General features: G+C 37.7%; 2 protein-coding genes across 3 annotated transcripts; one reads left to right on the top strand and one right to left on the bottom strand.

Annotated features, from left to right (window-relative positions):
• Positions 1-822: 822 nt before the first annotated feature.
• LOC139872400 (gamma-glutamylcyclotransferase 2-3) lies at positions 823-3,609 on the top strand. Of its 2 annotated transcripts, none has more exons than XM_071860269.1 (8): positions 823-989; positions 1,114-1,184; positions 1,324-1,377; positions 1,954-2,010; positions 2,106-2,146; positions 2,580-2,648; positions 2,749-2,828; positions 3,333-3,609. In XM_071860269.1, exons 1-8 carry the CDS (start codon positions 881-883, stop codon positions 3,401-3,403), a joined length of 552 nt encoding a protein of 183 aa, XP_071716370.1. In that variant the 5' UTR covers positions 823-880; the 3' UTR covers positions 3,404-3,609. The 2 variants fall into 2 exon arrangements, with proteins under 2 accessions (XP_071716370.1, XP_071716369.1); XM_071860268.1 differs by having other exon boundaries at positions 1,114-1,190; positions 3,333-3,607.
• Positions 3,610-15,558: 11,949 nt separating this feature from the next.
• LOC139870223 (uncharacterized) lies at positions 15,559-19,436 on the bottom strand. Its single transcript, XM_071858059.1, has 6 exons — positions 19,428-19,436; positions 19,275-19,346; positions 16,905-17,188; positions 16,528-16,631; positions 16,359-16,457; positions 15,559-15,993 (listed from the first exon to the last, which is right to left on the bottom strand). The coding sequence occupies exons 1-6, from the start codon at positions 19,434-19,436 to the stop codon at positions 15,821-15,823; spliced, it is 741 nt and encodes a 246-aa protein (XP_071714160.1). The 3' UTR covers positions 15,559-15,820.
• Between the last annotated feature and the right edge of the window lie 226 nt (positions 19,437-19,662).

Below are 19,662 nucleotides of genomic sequence, written 5' to 3'. Positions count from 1 at the left end.
AGGTGTAGAGTTTAGATTTTAGGGTGTAAGGTTTAGATTTTATGATTTAGATTATAGTGTTTAGGGTTTAGGTTAGGATTACCTAATATTATCATATGTGATCTGTTTACTTTATGGCAACAAATTATTTTAACCAATTCCGCGAATTCGCGGGTCTGTTCTTAGAGAAATGGATGTTAGCCTTTTTTACAGTGTTAGACTTTCAATTTTATTTTATATGTATTGTTTTTGGATTCAAAAAACCTACATTGATTATAAGTCAGGTAACACTAATATTGCAACTGAATCAATTTATTATTATAAACCTAACAAATATTATACAAGATATAGTGATTCATACAAATCAATGGCGATTCATCCCTCAAAAATCTCCGCGAATTCGTGGGTCTATATAATGGGTCAATTCTTGTGACGCTCATTCTAATGAAATAGTTATATATGTATCTATTTAGTATTTCCATCCATGATAAAGTAAATCATTTAATTTCAGCTTCGTATGTATTTTTACTCATATTCATTTCTTATTAGAATCATTTGATAGTTAAATATGTGCAACGTATTATAGGTCTATTTATGTTATTGAATATATCACAACCTTTTGTGGTTTATCTAATATTGTTTGCTTTTTAATCAACCTAACAAATACTCTATCAAATTCGATCATTTCATAAACCCCGCGAAATCGCGGGTCTTTAACTAGTATGTAATAAGATATATGAAATTTAACACTTTAATTAATTAGACTTTATAATATGGCATGGGTGTAGCATAACATTAAGAAAATCTTTATTTACCCTAAAATATTCTTTTGATTAGATGAAATAATAAAATAAGGGAGTGTGGAGATTCGTAGGACACGGGGCCAATAGAAGGAAAAGGAATGGTGATGTGGGTATTCGGGTACGGATCTCTGATCTGGAAAGCCGGGTTTGATTTTGATGAACGCCGCGTCGGTTTCATCAAAGACTATCGTCGTGTCTTCTATCAAGGCTCGCCTTCTTCTATCTTTTTTAACATCATTCAATTATTCAATCAATCCAACTTTTATGTGATGTCTGCTTAGTTTTGTGTGTACTAATTTAGGTTAAATAAGTTTGATTTTAATTTTAACAGGAAGTACAGACCACAGAGGCACACCTGAGTATCCAGGAAGAACTGTTACTTTGGAACCTGCTCCAGGCCATGTTTGTGTAACTTATTCTCTCTCTTTACTCCATCTCCAATTTCAATTTCAATTTCAATCATCATGAATCTTCTTCTTAATCAGCTTGTTATTATTGTTGTTACCAACTCCATTTTCTAATAACCATTTTTTTTCAATAGTGGGGTGTTGCCTACAAAGTCTCCAGTAAGGAAGATCAACAAGTGGCATTAACGGTATTTCTATTAATTTCTGTCTTCTTTATTTATTTATTTATTTTTTTAAAGGGTCGGCATCGAATACTTTCATTTGACTTTCGGGAGGAAGTCGAAATCGCATTGCAGGACCCGATCCTTAAACCATCCTGAGGGGCTGGCGGACCGGGTTTGAATCCTAAATGGATCCGGGAGAAAACTCCCCTCAGGTCAATCTGGAGCTTCATTTTTCAGGCAGATTAATTAATAGGATGGGCCGAGTGAGGCTCGGACCCATGACCTAACTCTAGCCCCAACACACAAGGTGTTTGGGATACCGTTGAAGCGAAGCTTCATTGGTTCTGTCTTCAACTACAACAAATCAATACTTTGTGCATAATAAATCCAAATTATACGTTAGTTTATCTACAATTCGGTAACGTTAGCCAAGCGTAGAGTCAATTGAATGCAATCTACATTTCAACCATGTAGACTTCATTGACTTTTATGATGTTTTGGGTCTTACTTACAGCTCAATACAAACACTGAAACCTCATAAGATACATTGTTCATTGTATGGAGTAGATAAGATTATAAAGCTGAGTTGTTGTATTTCAGTATCTTGAAGTGAGGGAGAAGCAATATGACAAGAAAGAATACGTTGATTTCTATACAGTAAGTTTTCGTGTTCTACTCGGTGGTCATCGATGTGTATTGTGCCCCTGTTTTGATTTAAACAAACAAGCATGCATTTTCATTTCCATTTTCAGGATGTAAACGCTTCGTCACCAGCTATTAGTGGAGTAATGGTGTAAGTGGTTGATAGATATTGTTAATTGGTCAATCAGACAGTAACTTAACATAAAACCTATTCTAACCGTGCGTCTAACACCCTCCGTCAGATTACGTGTCAAAACTGAAGAAAACTGACGGATTTTAACGGGGCGTCAGTTGGTCCATTGACACACACACACAAAAAAACGTCACTTTTTCGTTTTCTGATTTAATAAATATATATTTTTTATAATTAATTTATTTTTCCCACCCATTTTGCAATTTGATTTTATGACATCACCCTAACCAATATTTGACACAAAAAACTGACACTAACGGTTATGAAATGTCAGAAACTGACACTGTCTAATCACAGGCAGTTTGCACTTTTTGGCCAAAAAGTGCATAAACTGCCCGTGATATCACATGCACCATTAGGAATGGTCTAACAGAACTGGGTAACTTTTCAGATATATAGCATCTTCTGACAAGGCTAATATTAACTACCTGGGCCCTGCTTCAGTTGAAGAGATTGCCAAGTATGTAATCTCGTTATCTGCTCTTAATTCATATATACATATTTCATACTGTTGCTACTCTGTTTGCATTTTATGTTTTATTAACTGTTGATTCTCGCAGGCAAATTGTTCATGCGGAAGGACCCTCAGGACCCAACAGAGATTACCTTTTCAACCTTGAAAAGACACTACTACAAATGGGTAAAGATTTTAAGTTCTCTTCTGAGTAGGTGGTAAAATGGGCGGGTTGGATAACAAGTTCGACTTTTGATAACAACATAGATTTCTAAATGGGTCAAAACAGGTGGCCATTGGCTTGTCAAACACTAATTTGTTTTTGATTTTCATACAGAAATACTAATATTGTGTTAAAAGGAGCAAAGAAACTGTTTGAAATATCAAAAATATTTTTAGTATTTAATTAAATAGTGATTAACGAACAAATTGTAAATTCATACGTGACTAATTTTCATTGTATCAGTTAGCATCTAGTTTTGTTGTACTTTGGTCTTTTCTACACTTTTTGCCTTGTTTGTAAGTAACAGCCCATCGATATTGATTGCCTTGATTATTTTTATTATTTACAACTTATATATCATTAATAGCGAAGGTTAAGGTAATGCATAAGTTTAAAAAATGAAACACGGACTCATATGTACGTAATCTAGAGTCACACTAAATTTTGTCGTTCGCCCTCATTTGTAGGATGTGAGGACGAACATGTTATGAAGATTGCAGAGGAAGCTAGGAAATTGGTTTCTGACGTCGTGAACTAAATTCTTGAAATCATTGATCGCATCACTCGTTGATTTGTATTGATTTGTATTAAAATCGATTGTTGATTATCACTTCACTTTCTAAGACTAGGTCATTCTTGTTATCAAATGAAGTGGTACAAGAATTTCATTTGAGAAGATATCATGTATGATTGCAAACTTACTTAATTACATCAATTAATACTTTTGTAATAAGTTCAAATGACATTTAAGGTTGAGCAGTTCAGTTATCAAATGCCAAGATTTATCTACACCGCCTCTTATTGCAAACGAGAAAGAGAAATACACTACTTACAGAAAAAAAATAAAAAATAAAAATAAAAATAAAAAAAATAAGAAACAGCGCAGAATTAAAATAGTTACGTAGTTCATCAAATATCATTCCAAGAGAGAAAAAAGGACTGTGAGCATCTAGTGGTATCTAGTGGTAGTGGTCTTATATTTTCGCAAGAGGCTTTATGTTTAACGTATATTGCGGGACCAGAAGAAAAGGTCGAGAATGGTTATTGGATGGTCTTGATTTCGACCCATATCCAATTCGGCAATCCTGTAACGACCCTGGTTTTTCCAACGTTATTTATTAATAATTATTATTATTAATACGCTTGATTAAAAGAATGTATGTTATTACATTTACATGTTGCTTTAATTGCCCGTACTTGAACTTTAAATGCCCGAAACGTCTTTGTGACACCCGGAACTTGCACGAATAATATTTTAAGATATTATTTACATTCATGATTAATTTTAGTAATCATTTTAATTAACTAATGTGATAGGTTAATTACTTGGGCTTTATTTGGTTTAACTTGGGATTTATTGAACTTGGGCTTTAATTAATGAAATGGACTCATGACTTGGGCTTCCAAGCCCACCCTACATTATTAATGAACTTAGTAGCCCATGTCTTGCACTTGTAAGTATCAATTTAAGATGGAACTAGTTAGTTTAAACATATGGAATCTAGTTATGCCTTAATCCCCATGCAACTACACCTTTTATCCAACTTTTGAACCTTTAACACACTAGTAACCAACAAACATTCTTCTCCCCCTTATGGAAGCTCAAACCAACGGCCATTATGTGCCTAGGAAGGGTTTTGTTTCATTTTTATGCTTTACATCTTGCTCTCATTTCTCTCATTCTCAAAAACACACACACACTTGACTTGCATTTTCTCTCAACATTTTTCTCTCATCTTTTTCTCTTTAACTTTGTAAGTATCATGAGTTCTTCTTCCTTTTCTTGACAACAAAACCGAAATCCTAAAGGCTTTCATCACCATCATTTGTTGTTCTTTGTTGTTTAAAAGTTACTTGTCTTTGATTACTTGTTAATTACTAGTTGTTTACTTACTTACTTACTTGTCTTTCTTTACATGTTTTAAGAATCAACTCTTTAGTTTGATTCTTCACTTATATCTTGTATTTATCAAGAACATCCAAGAACATAATCTATCTAGTTATGTTCTACATATTTTGTTTCAAAAGATTTAAAGTTTATAATCTTTATAATTGTTACTTGTGTTCTTGGTTGTTGTATGATATTAGAATACCACCTTCATGGTTGGTTTAGGCTTATCATTCATTTTTATTTATTCCTTATTGTTAGTTGCTTACTACACATTTTAACAAGGACATGAAACCAACAAGAGCTTACACTTTGGTGCAAGTATCATGGATCCAACACATGGTTGTGATCTTTCTTAGTGTTCATGAACTTGTTCATAAACTTACATGTAACCTTGGTTCATCAAACACTTACAACACTTGCACTTGAGTTATGATGGACAAACCTTGGTCAAAATGATGTTAACACATCAACGAGTTGTACACTTGAAGCTATACGCATCAAGGATGAGAACCGTGATGAACATCAAGCACCGAGACAACCGGAACTCTCCAAAACCCACTGTTCTGTCCAAAACCTACTGACCTGATGCTTCTGGAACAGACCAGTAGACCTGGACTATTCTAACCTTGATTTTTAGATAGAACTTTTCGAGTAGATAACTTTTCATATAGGACTCGTCTTAATCCGAGTTACGGTTTAGGATTTATGGCCCTCCGATCGTTACCATGTCCTTTAACGTTGTGCAGAAATTTCTGACCTACTCGCACTTAGACCGTCGCCACGGTCAAACCAAGACGAGTTTGCTTCTGTAAATTTTACCACACTTAAGGGACTCATAGACGGAGCCATGACCACTGGTCTCACCTTAATTCAGTAAGGGTAGAGGCCGTGGTGACTGACCGAAGTCAGCCTTTGTTTTAAACGACTTTCATAAACGAGTCTTACTTGTTACCTTTTGTTTAATGATGATTGATGATGACCCTTATGACCTTAATTACGTACTTGTAAACCTTTTGAGACGACTTATTGACTTAGTGCTATTTGACTTAGGTTGAGGACGTTTGGACCGTTACTTGCACACCACTTTCCGACTACTACCTTACCATTACTACTAATCATTGTGAGTTATAGCATTCCCTTTTTACTTTAACTTATTTTGGGAACTGAGAATACATGCGGATTTCATGTTTTACATACTAGGCACGAGTACTTAAACTTTATATATGTGTGGGTTATATAACGGCAGAAACATTCCCTTTAGCTCGGTAACGTTTAATCATTGGTTTTTGAACCGTGAACGCGAATCTTAGATATGGATCCATAGGGTTTGACATCCCCACTCGGGCTAGTAGCGCTAGCATTTAACGAGTGTTTAATACTTCGAGGTTATACGCACTTGCCAAGTGCACTTTAAGGGGGTACATTAAACGTTAAGTTAGTTACCGGGTGCCCACGGTTAAGCATATACTTTTACATACTTTTGAAACGCTCGTTGTAGCACTGAAATCTCGTGGCCTACTTACGTTACTGTTATACTTAAACTATAGCTCACCAACCTTTGTGTTGACCTTTTTAAGCATGTATTTTCTCAGGTGCTTGAAGTCGCTTCCGCTATCTTACTAGTCGTGCTGTAGAACCCGCTGCCTAGAGTTGTTATCGCATGACTACTTATGTTGCATTCAAACTTTTTACTTATGAACTTATGTTATGTAACGACCATTATGGTCACGTACACTTATTTAATGCTTCTACTTAGCGAAGCATACTTTTGATTTGTAAAACAATTGACGTATGTTATGACGTCACTTTTATTTATGAATGTAAACTCTGTTTTGAAAACGCATATAGTACTTAACCTTGTAATGATCCTGTTGTTGATGGTCCGTACATGATGATTTAGTACGGGGCGTCACATTTGGTATCAGAGCATTGGTTGTAGGGAATTAGGATGCATTGGTGAGTCTAAGACCGACCCGAGTAGGATTCACTAATAGGGCTAATCTACAACTTGTTAGTTTACTTGTTTCCGCTGAACTTACTGCATGCTGCTGCTTACTGTTACTGCTATATGCCGTATGCTACTACGTGATTTCACTACTGCATGCTATTACTTGCTTTCGATTGCATGCTAGTTTCGTACGATTACTGATATTGCCATGCTACTTATTGTTATACATGATTTAAACTGTTGGCCTATTATTTGCTTGCTTTATGACATACTGACATGGAAAATTTATTTTTCCTTGTTCAGATGTCGGACGTTCCACCTACTGACATCCCGAGCGGCTCAGGCCCCGTTGTTCCACCCACTGCTGCACCTGATGCTGCTGCTGCTGCTGCCGACATTCCGGCCCCGACACCCACTGGCGACCCCGGCGCCTCTAGTTCTGGAGCTAGCTCTAGTGTGCCTATCCCGGCGTCTTCTTCCAGACCCCTGAGGCAACTGGCTCGCATTGGTGGCATGGAGATCCCCGCGGAGTTCGGGGAAGGTCCCTTCCGTAATCACTGGCGCACACCTTGCCGACGCACTGCCGACGGCCGCTTAGCCGTGATTACGCCAGGCCGACACCGACAGATGTTGGCCGCTTTCGGATATGTTGAGCCACCCGCGCCACCACCGCATGATTCAGACGACGGTTCTTCCACCGATGCTTCTTCAGACGACACCTCATCTGACGACTCCAGTGATGAGGAGGATCCCGCTGACCGACCGATTCAGGCACCTTCTACCCCGCCGAAGAAGCGGTATCGCTTCGCTGGCATAATTCCTGGTCGTACTGTCACTGACGCTTATGGTCGGCGTCGTAGGATCACTGCTCGTAAACGGCTGGTGCCGTACCCCGCCGACCCACTGATATTACCGTCTCCACCCAGAGCCGGACCATCCACTTCAGCACCACCGGCTCCACCTGCACCGCCAGCACCACCTGCCCCACCATCTTCCTCTAATGAGGAAATGAGGCGGGAGATTGAGATTCTCCAGACTCGAGTTACTGAGCTCGAGGAGCAGATGACTCATGTTTTGGACATCTTGTACCCACCATCGCCGTAGGACTTTGTACTAGATTCTGTATTGTAATCTCTTTTGTAATTTCATATTTCACTTATGTAATGTACGAACTTATTGTAATGTATGAACTTATTATCATTAATGAATGAAATTTGTGTTACTTACTTCTTACGCAAGTATTCTATTTACGTTATCATCTCATGGTTTTGTGGTACCTATATCTGCTTGCGTTATTTAATCAACATGTGTTGTGCTGTTTTAATGTTGGTTGTTATATAATGTACTATTATTATTTGCATAATGGATTTTGACTTGAGTCAAAATGTTTGTATAGAACATCATGGCCAACGGGAGATCTATCCCCACCGCGGCACAAATTGAGGAAATGATTAACGAGCGAGTCGCTGCTGCACTAGCTGAAAGACAACCCCAAGTTCCACCACCACCGCCTGTCAATCCACCTGTCGTCCGAGATGGGTGTACTTACAAGGAATTCCAAAACTGCAAGCCACACTACTTCAGTGGCACTGAGGGACCCGTCGGTCTCACCAGATGGTTCGAAAAGTTGGAATCGGTATTCAGGGTTAGCAATTGTTCTGAGGCTAACAAAACGAAATTTGCATCTTGCACACTTTCTGATGGCGCGCTTACATGGTGGAATACCATGGCCCAAGCGCAAGGAATTGATGAGGCGTATGCTACGCCTTGGGAAGAATTTAAATGTGCTATGATCGAGGAATACTGTCCGAGAACCGAGATTCAAAAGATGGAAATCGAATTTATGCAATTGAAGACCGTAGGGAACGACCTTAACAGCTACAACCGTAGGTTTTTGGAATTGGCTCTTATGTGTCCAACCATGGTCACCCCCGAATTTAAGCGTTTGGAGAAATACTTCTCGGGACTTCCTAAGTCCATCAAGGGTAATGTTACCTCATCCAAGCCACCAAGTGTTCCCGAAGCAATGCGCATGGCGCATACTCTCTTGAATCAAATCATCCTTGACGAGCCGGAGAAGGCTAAGTTTGAAACTGTTAGTGGTGAAAAGAGGAAATGGGACAACAACCACAACAACAACAGGGGTAGGAACTATGATCAAAACCCGGCAAAACGACATGAAGGGTTCAGGCAAAACAACAACATGCACAACAACAACACCAACCCCAACAACAACAACCGCACCAATCCGAACTACAAAGGAACCTTACCACAATGCAATAGGTGCTACAAGCACCACACTGGGTATTGCAATGTTATCTGTGAGAAGTGCCAACGATCTGGACATGTTGGCAAGGATTGCAAGGTTACCACTTTGAATGTGAAGCCAAACCACAACAACAATGGGCCTAAGAAGTGTTATGAATGTGGAAAGACGGGCCATTTCAGAAACGAGTGTCCTAACAAGCGTAAGGATGGCGGACCACCACGTGCTAGAGCCTTCAATGTTAATGCAAGAGACGCTCGCGACAACCCCGACTTGGTGACAGGTATATTCAAGATCAACAATCTTTTAGCTTCTGTCCTATTTGATACTGGTGCCGATAGGAGCTATGTGTGTAGACATTTTTGTGATAAGTTAGATTGGTCGTTAGTTCCTTTGAAGGAAAGTATGCTTGTCGAGGTCGCCAATGGAAAACTTGAAAAGGTTGACCATATTAGTCGTGGAGCTATTATCAACATAGCTGGTGCAGATTTCGAAATTGATTTGATACCTATCAAACTGGGAAGTTTTGACGCGATCGTCGGTATGGATTGGTTGAGCAAGATAAAGGCCGATGTTATCTGTGGAGATAAAGCACTTCGCATACCACAAGGAGATGGCGAACCACTGGTTATCTATGGAGAGAGATGTACCTCGAAGTTGAACCTCATTAGTTGCGTGAAAGCGCAAAAGATTATGAAGAAGGGACGCTTTGCTGTCCTAGCACATGTGAAAGCGGTAGAAACTGAGGTGAAGAACGTGAACGACGTACGAATTGTGAACGAATTTTCTGATGTCTTCCCAGAGGAATTGCCTGGATTACCGCCGCAGAGAGCAGTAGAGTTTCAGATTGACTTAGTGCCAGGAGCTGCACCTGTAGCTCGCGCACCTTATAGACTCGCACCTTCCGAGATGCAAGAATTACAGAGTCAACTACAAGAGCTATTAGATCGAGGGTTTATCCAACCAAGCTTCTCACCTTGGGGCGCACCTGTGTTGTTTGTAAAGAAGAAGGATGGATCCTTCCGTATGTGTATCGACTACCGTGAACTCAACAAATTGACTATCAAGAATCGATATCCTCTTCCACGAATTGATGATCTTTTTGATCAACTACAAGGATCGAGCGTTTATTCAAAGATCGATTTGCGATCCGGATATCACCAGCTGAGGGTGAAGGAAAGTGACGTGATGAAAACTGCATTCAGGACCCGTTATGGTCATTATGAGTTCCTCGTGATGCCATTCGGTTTGACAAATGCACCTGCCGTGTTTATGGACCTTATGAACCGTGTTTGCAAGCCGTACTTGGACAAGTTTGTTATAGTCTTCATAGATGATATCCTCATCTACTCTAAGAGCGAAGAAGAACATGAGCAACACCTTCGGCTAGTGCTTGAACTCTTAAGACAAGAGCAACTTTACGCCAAATTCTCCAAGTGCGAATTTTGGTTGAAGGAAGTACAGTTTTTGGGTCATGTTGTGAGCGACCAGGGTATCAAAGTTGATCCCGCCAAGATTGAAGCCATCAGCAAGTGGGAGACCCCCACTACTCCAACGCATATTCGCCAATTTCTAGGTCTCGCCGGTTATTATCGAAGGTTTATCGAAGGATTTTCTCTGATTGCGCGTCCTTTGACCGCACTGACTCACAAGGGCAAGAAGTTCATTTGGGAACCCACACACGAATCAGCATTCCAAACTTTGAAGAAGAAGTTAACCTCCGCACCTATCCTATCACTTCCTGAAGGCAGTGACGACTTTGTTGTTTATTGCGATGCATCGAAGAGTGGTTTTGGTTGTGTACTGATGCAACGATCAAAGGTTATTGCCTATGCCTCCCGCCAATTGAAGATTCACGAGCGGAACTACACTACACATGATCTTGAACTTGGAGCCGTTGTCTTTGCACTCAAATTGTGGAGACATTATTTGTATGGAACTAAGAGCACTATCTTCACCGATCACAAGAGTCTCCAGCACATCTTCGATCAGAAGCAATTGAATATGAGACAGCGTCGATGGATCGAGACGCTCAACGACTACGATTGTGAACTCCGTTATCACCCTGGCAAGGCCAATGTTGTAGCTGACGCTTTAAGCCGAAAGGAGAGGACGGCACCTCTCCGTGTTAGGGCTCTGAACATCACCATCCATTCGAACCTCAACAACCAGATCAGAGTAGCCCAAGTTGAGGCTCTCAAGGAGGAGAACATATCTCACGAGCATTTGAACATACTTGTCTCTCGATTCGAGGTTAGAGAGTCTGGACTCCGATGTTATGCCGGAAGAATTTGGGTACCTTACTATGGAGATCTACGAAGCCTGATACTTGATGAAGCACACAAATCAAGATATTCGATTCACCCCGGTGCAGGTAAAATGTACCACGACCTTAAAGAACAGTATTGGTGGCCGAATCTTAAGAAGGACGTTGCAACTTATGTTGGGAAGTGTTTGACTTGTTCGAAAGTTAAGGCCGAACATCAGAGACCTTCTGGGTTACTTCAACAGCCGGAAATCCCACAATGGAAGTGGGAAAGGATCACAATGGATTTCATTACTAAGCTGCCGAAGACGGTGGGCGGATGCGATACTATTTGGGTTATTGTTGACCGCCTCACCAAATCTGCACACTTCCTAGCGATGAAGGAAACTGATACAATGGAAAGACTTGCTCAACTGTACATCAAAGAGGTTGTATCTCGTCATGGTGTACCTTTATCAATCATCTCCGATCGCGATCCCCGTTTTGCTTCCAGATTTTGGCGTTCTTTGCAAGAAGCCATGGGAACTCGTCTTGACATGAGTACTGCTTATCATCCTCAGACTGACGGGCAAAGTGAACGAACGATTCAGACCTTGGAGGACATGCTGCGTGCATGTGTCATTGATTTTGGAAAGGCCTGGGAAAGGCATTTGCCACTCGCCGAATTCTCGTACAACAACAGTTATCACTCAAGCATTAATGCTGCACCTTTTGAAGCATTGTATGGTCGTAAGTGCCGATCTCCTATTTGTTGGGCCGAAGTAGGCGAAAAGCAAATCACCGGACCCGAGGTAGTTCACGAAACCACGGAGAAGATTGCTCAGATCCAAGCTAGACTTAAGACTGCCCGTGATCGCCAAAAGAGCTATGCCGATCTTAAACGGAAAGACTTTGAATTTAATGTTGGTGATCGTGTAATGTTGAAGGTTGCACCTTGGAAAGGTGTGATCCGTTTTGGAAAACGTGGAAAGTTGAACCCACGATACATTGGTCCTTTCGAGATCTTGGAACGTGTTGGACCAGTTGCATACCGTTTGGATCTACCAGCACAATTGAGCTCAGTTCATCCTACCTTCCATGTGTCAAACTTGAAGAAGTGTCTTGCTGCACCTGAACTCATCATACCATTGGAAGAACTTACTATTGATGACAAACTCCACTTTGTGGAGGAACCTGTTGAAATTATGGATCGTGAGATCAAGACTCTGAAACACAACAAGATTCCGATTGTACGAGTACGATGGAATGCCAAACGAGGACCTGAGTTTACTTGGGAACGAGAGGATCAAATGATGCGGAAATATCCTCATCTTTTCCCGACTCCTCCATCTACTTCAGCTTAAATTTCGGGACGAAATTTTCTTTAACAGGTGGGTAATGTAACGACCCTGGTTTTTCCAACGTTATTTATTAATAATTATTATTATTAATACGCTTGATTAAAAGAATGTATGTTATTACATTTACATGTTGCTTTAATTGCCCGTACTTGAACTTTAAATGCCCGAAACGTCTTTGTGACACCCGGAACTTGCACGAATAATATTTTAAGATATTATTTACATTCATGATTAATTTTAGTAATCATTTTAATTAACTAATGTGATAGGTTAATTACTTGGGCTTTATTTGGTTTAACTTGGGATTTATTGAACTTGGGCTTTAATTAATGAAATGGACTCATGACTTGGGCTTCCAAGCCCACCCTACATTATTAATGAACTTAGTAGCTCATGTCTTGCACTTGTAAGTATCAATTTAAGATGGAACTAGTTAGTTTAAACATATGGAATCTAGTTATGCCTTAATCCCCATGCAACTACACCTTTTATCCAACTTTTGAACCTTTAACACACTAGTAACCAACAAACATTCTTCTCCCCCTTATGGAAGCTCAAACCAACGGCCATTATGTGCCTAGGAAGGGTTTTGTTTCATTTTTATGCTTTACATCTTGCTCTCATTTCTCTCATTCTCAAAAACACACACACACTTGACTTGCATTTTCTCTCAACATTTTTCTCTCATCTTTTTCTCTTTAACTTTGTAAGTATCATGAGTTCTTCTTCCTTTTCTTGACAACAAAACCGAAATCCTAAAGGCTTTCATCACCATCATTTGTTGTTCTTTGTTGTTTAAAAGTTACTTGTCTTTGATTACTTGTTAATTACTAGTTGTTTACTTACTTACTTACTTGTCTTTCTTTACATGTTTCAAGAATCAACTCTTTAGTTTGATTCTTCACTTATATCTTGTATTTATCAAGAACATCCAAGAACATAATCTATCTAGTTATGTTCTACATATTTTGTTTCAAAAGATTTAAAGTTTATAATCTTTATAATTGTTACTTGTGTTCTTGGTTGTTGTATGATATTAGAATACCACCTTCATGGTTGGTTTAGGCTTATCATTCATTTTTATTTATTCCTTATTGTTAGTTGCTTACTACACATTTTAACAAGGACATGAAACCAACAAGAGCTTACACTTTGGTGCAAGTATCATGGATCCAACACATGGTTGTGATCTTTCTTAGTGTTCATGAACTTGTTCATAAACTTACATGTAACCTTGGTTCATCAAACACTTACAACACTTGCACTTGAGTTATGATGGACAAACCTTGGTCAAAATGATGTTAACACATCAACGAGTTGTACACTTGAAGCTATACGCATCAAGGATGAGAACCGTGATGAACATCAAGCACCGAGACAACCGGAACTCTCCAAAACCCACTGTTCTGTCCAAAACCTACTGACCTGATGCTTCTGGAACAGACCAGTAGACCTGGACTATTCTAACCTTGATTTTTAGATAGAACTTTTCGAGTAGATAACTTTTCATATAGGACTCGTCTTAATCCGAGTTACGGTTTAGGATTTATGGCCCTCCGATCGTTACCATGTCCTTTAACGTTGTGCAGAAATTTCTGACCTACTCGCACTTAGACCGTCGCCACGGTCAAACCAAGACGAGTTTGCTTCTGTAAATTTTACCACACTTAAGGGACTCATAGACGGAGCCATGACCACTGGTCTCACCTTAATTCAGTAAGGGTAGAGGCCGTGGTGACTGACCGAAGTCAGCCTTTGTTTTAAACGACTTTCATAAACGAGTCTTACTTGTTACCTTTTGTTTAATGATGATTGATGATGACCCTTATGACCTTAATTACGTACTTGTAAACCTTTTGAGACGACTTATTGACTTAGTGCTATTTGACTTAGGTTGAGGACGTTTGGACCGTTACTTGCACACCACTTTCCGACTACTACCTTACCATTACTACTAATCATTGTGAGTTATAGCATTCCCTTTTTACTTTAACTTATTTTGGGAACTGAGAATACATGCGGATTTCATGTTTTACATACTAGGCACGAGTACTTAAACTTTATATATGTGTGGGTTATATAACGGCAGAAACATTCCCTTTAGCTCGGTAACGTTTAATCATTGGTTTTTGAACCGTGAACGCGAATCTTAGATATGGATCCATAGGGTTTGACATCCCCACTCGGGCTAGTAGCGCTAGCATTTAACGAGTGTTTAATACTTCGAGGTTATACGCACTTGCCAAGTGCACTTTAAGGGGGTACATTAAACGTTAAGTTAGTTACCGGGTGCCCACGGTTAAGCATATACTTTTACATACTTTTGAAACGCTCGTTGTAGCACTGAAATCTCGTGGCCTACTTACGTTACTGTTATACTTAAACTATAGCTCACCAACCTTTGTGTTGACCTTTTTAAGCATGTATTTTCTCAGGTGCTTGAAGTCGCTTCCGCTATCTTACTAGTCGTGCTGTAGAACCCGCTGCCTAGAGTTGTTATCGCATGACTACTTATGTTGCATTCAAACTTTTTACTTATGAACTTATGTTATGTAACGACCATTATGGTCACGTACACTTATTTAATGCTTCTACTTAGCGAAGCATACTTTTGATTTGTAAAACAATTGACGTATGTTATGACGTCACTTTTATTTATGAATGTAAACTCTGTTTTGAAAACGCATATAGTACTTAACCTTGTAATGATCCTGTTGTTGATGGTCCGTACATGATGATTTAGTACGGGGCGTCACAAATCCTTTGTTGCAATCTCCGCCTCTCGCAGATCACCCTTGCTGCCTCGATTGACGTTTCTTCGGAACAATACGTCTATTTTGGCCAATTACAAAAGCTCTGAAACCAAATAATGACGAACGGATCATTGGCCAAAATAGTAACAAAAAATGAAATAGTCGAATAGAATAAAAACGCAAACTTGCGTATTCTTTTATTTCTAAATCAAATAATATCAAAAACTGAATGAATAATGAAATCTAAAGTCCTTTACGTAGAGGACTAAAACCCTAACTTGAAAAACAAGATAAACATAAAAAATGAAACAAATAATGGATAAAATCCTTGTTCAAAAATAAAACAAACTAATCCGAATTAAAATCAAAATCTGCTGTCGATTACTTGTTCTCCAAGCCGATCTCATCCTACACCATCCTTGAACCTCTAGAACAATCCACGGTATATGCATCAATTCTCATTATGATTGTCATCTGAACCGTCTTCTTTGTCAACGTTTTTCTCTTGAGTCATTAGCACCACTCTCAATAGGTAGATTAGGTAATTTTGGTGGTGGCAAAAACCTAGATGCGTACTTTCTTCGTGACCCGATAATAATGTTGCTTGTGTCGATTTCTTCTAACACTTTTGCCATTTTCTTTCTCCGTTTGACTTCTTTATTTTCTAACGAAACAAAAAGATATTCATGATATATAATTAACTGCAGCATTGATAGACTACTATAGCTAGTATGAGTTGAACTGTTAAGGCCACTCACAAATGTATCCGTGTTCACCGTTCACCGATGTCCTCTCCCCGCCCTCGAGGGAACCGCTATAGTTAAACTCATTCAATTATTGATGCATTATAAAAGAGTATGGTCAGTAAGATTAAATTATATTATAATCTTTTTTATTTTGAAATTAAAACTAATGCGCTGATTATTTCAAGCAAAAAATTAAAGAGACAACACATTGTGTGTGGGTCAACCCAACCCATTGACCTGTTACAAACCACCCATCTTCTTTCAATATCTATTAAAAGCTAACCTTCTTCTGTGAGAAGCCTTTTACGTTTCTTTTGCTCTTCAGAATAAACATCTGATTTGTGACCCGTCTTGTTTGGACCCTCACTTTCAGAATTTAATATCCGAGGACAAAGTATATCATAAGTATTGAGTATAAATTTCCAAAACAGACAACATAATAGGTCATCTCACCTCGGCTAAATGCTTGCTTATGAGCTTTTTAAAGGAATCAAGAGAGAACTTATTAAGTTGAAGATCTTCCTCCAAATTTCGGCGTGCAATGGCCATTAGTTCCCTGAAAAGAAAAAGAAAACATATAGAAATAAATAGCGTGCACATATGATTAATTGGCCGAATCGGGGTATAATCGGATTGGTATATTTAAATTATAAATTTTAAAATTGTATGTGTTAATATAGAACAAAAACATAAATATTAACATAAAGTCATAAACAAACATAAACGTTAACAAAATTTTCTAGATAAACATAATCGTTCAATTGAAGTATGACCTGATCAATCCATACATAAGTAAAAAAGGGTTGCTTCAATAACTACGTTTACATACTCAGATATCGCTCTGAAATAAGTTGCTTTGTTCCAAAGGGCATCCATTATCATTTCCTCAGTAGCTATTTTGTCATCTGCAGTCCCCGCAGTTTCAGAATTACCAGATTTGGCTAATTCATTTTCTGATAAAAGTTCCATTTGACAAGAATCTTCAATTTTTACTACATCTCCAGTCACATTTTGCTCTTTGAGTCGTTCATCCTCCTCAACTTTAACATCTTCCAACTTATATTGTTCAGAACCCTTGTGGACATTGTCATAATCTTCTGTATCATTCAAGTACTAGCAAGGCATTGAAATAACAACAATATTCAACAAATTTATTGTCACACATTAACTATGTCTATTTTAAAAGCTATATATGCAACAAAAGAAGAAAGTATCAAAACTCCAAAAATAATGTATTTATTACTACCTAGACATAATTAAACACATCTACAAAACAAAGTACCTTTTCCAACAATTATCTGATATGTCTCTTATGTACATCCAATGCATATATATCTAAACCCAAGTCTTTCTCCAATAATCTTCGAGCTGCCTCTAAAGTTAAAGAACTGTTTAGAACAAAAAGAGAACATTATTAAATCTATTTGATGGTGATCACTGCTGACCATTTTATAGATGATGAATGAGAAATAACAGAATAAAGGTCTAGCATTTGCACAAACCATTACATAGATATGTTATTTGACAACTACATAGCTCGACTGTAGGACTTAACGTAGTTAAGGATTTTATATGGTTATATAACTTTGATCATCTAAACTTTTTTAGTTGATGTCAATTTACAAAATTTTGTCGTATTCTTTATAGTAATTGGTAGAAATGAAGCCAAATGTATAGTCTTTGGTTGCTTATATCAAGATTGTAAAAGTTGCTAGTTGGAGATTAATCATCCGGGATCTTGTAGGGCCTAATTGGCCAATTCATGGATTAATCAGATTGGATGTTTTTTACATTTAAATAGAAATTTTCAAAATTATATACGCAAGTATAGAAGACAACCATAAACATAAGATTGAACATATTCTCTCCGTTTCACAAAAAGTGTCTACCAACAAAAAATGTTTGATTTAAGATATGTTGTTAAAATGTCTATTTTGTCCTTCATTTAATATGTTATCCGAAATAATTAGTTTCTTTAACAAAGTAAGTGAAAGAAGAAATTATGAATAAATGTTTTGCTGACTTTCATATATGAAAAGGGTAGTATTGAATTTTCAGTGACATTTTAGTGTTATTTTGAGTAAGGGACATTTATTTCAAGACATATATAAATAGTAATGAGGATTTTTTTTATGGGACGGAGGGAGTAATTGACAAGAAATATAAACATAATTGTTCAAATACACCAAAAATTTAATTAATTTTAAATCATATTAAAATGTTGATCAACTTTATCTTTGAACAATTTTTAATGACTTTAAACCAAATAAATTCGACTTTGAAGGAATAAATCCGACTTTGGATCGATTTTTAACCAGTTGAACGATTAATTTTATCAAGCGGAATGACGTGTAATCTGTTTGATACACTCAGATAACTTGCCCCCTTTAGCATTTAAATAGGATGAAGGCAATGAATATGAATTTATCCACCACTAAACCCAGTTAGCACAAAAATAAAACATATTGCAACCATACAGTACAATAATATACTGATATAACTAAAAGTAACAGCTATAATAATATAATAGTAATATAATATTTCAATAATAAAAATTAAATAAAAAATAAAGGAATACCAATCATGTTGTCTGAAATGCTGAAGGCGAGAGCGCATAGCTTGTTGTATATGAGACTCAAGATTTGTTTGATCATTGTTCATGTTTCTTTCGGATTAATGAACAACAAGAAAGTATTATTACTACTGGCCAACAGTTGATTCGTCTTCTTTCGTAAAGAGTCAGGTAGACGTGTTTAAAAGGCTATCTAGACGTGTTTTTTTAACACGTCCACATAGCACAGGTCTAATTACTAACATCTATGTAGTCCGGTTCCGTCACCGGTCTTGTTATTGTTAATAGGCTGGTTAAAGCTAAATTGGCGCCTATTGTATTTCTTAGTTAGACCTCTAAGTATTTCTTATTTAGACCTCTAAAATGGTCTTGAATTATTTATCAGACTCATTTATATTATTATTTAGACCTCTAAACCGGTCTATGTACTTTTAATTAGACCTGTAAACCGGTCTTAGATTCTTAACTAGACATGGATAATATTCTTAATTAGACCTCTAAAGTGGGCATATATTTTTATATAGACATTCAAAGCCAATGATGTTAGAAATCAAAAAAGGAAAAGTTTAAAGATTTTAGAGGATCAGAAAAATATCATCATATCCCTCATATGATAGCACAGCATACAATCACGCCAGCATTGTTTCCAGAAATAGAAGATTTGTTCCTCAGTTTTAGCATAGAGCCGTTAGCTCTTTTCTGTATAAATAGGGTCTATTGTAATAGAACAAAATATCAATTCAAGCTTATCAATTCTGCAAATCAATAAACGATCAATACCTTGTCCATTTCTTTCAATTCAAAACATGGCATCAGAGCTTTGTTAATGATCCTGGATCAGTTAACATTTTTTTTTTCATCATATTTTGTTTTTCCCTTCGAATAGCCAACAATGTCTGAAGAAGACATTAATCCAAACAACCAACTTATTACTGAACTAACCAGCCAATTGGCTAGGTTACTTCAGTCCAATAATGACAATCAAACACAAAGGTTACCAGATTCGTTAAAATCA

The sequence above is a fragment of the Rutidosis leptorrhynchoides genome, chromosome 10 (genome assembly GCF_046630445.1).
Source record: "Rutidosis leptorrhynchoides isolate AG116_Rl617_1_P2 chromosome 10, CSIRO_AGI_Rlap_v1, whole genome shotgun sequence".
In the NCBI taxonomy this organism is placed as follows: domain Eukaryota; kingdom Viridiplantae; phylum Streptophyta; class Magnoliopsida; order Asterales; family Asteraceae; genus Rutidosis; species Rutidosis leptorrhynchoides.
Note: the sequence above shows the minus strand (reverse complement) of the source record. Positions and strands in the feature narration are given on the sequence as shown.

Coding starts and splice junctions, on each gene's coding strand:
- LOC139872400 (XM_071860268.1), top strand. CDS start 881: ATGGTGATGTGGGTATTCGGGTACGGATCTCTGATCTGGAAAGCCGGG. Junction 1,378..1,953: donor ATCAACAAGTGGCATTAACG/GTATTTCTATTA, acceptor GTTGTATTTCAG/TATCTTGAAGTGAGGGAGAA. Junction 2,649..2,748: donor TCAGTTGAAGAGATTGCCAA/GTATGTAATCTC, acceptor TGATTCTCGCAG/GCAAATTGTTCATGCGGAAG.
- LOC139870223 (XM_071858059.1), bottom strand. Junction 16,632..16,904: donor TATTTCAGAGCGATATCTGA/GTATGTAAACGT, acceptor TTTTCTTTTCAG/GGAACTAATGGCCATTGCAC. Junction 15,994..16,358: donor AAGGCTTCTCACAGAAGAAG/GTTAGCTTTTAA, acceptor TTGTTTCGTTAG/AAAATAAAGAAGTCAAACGG.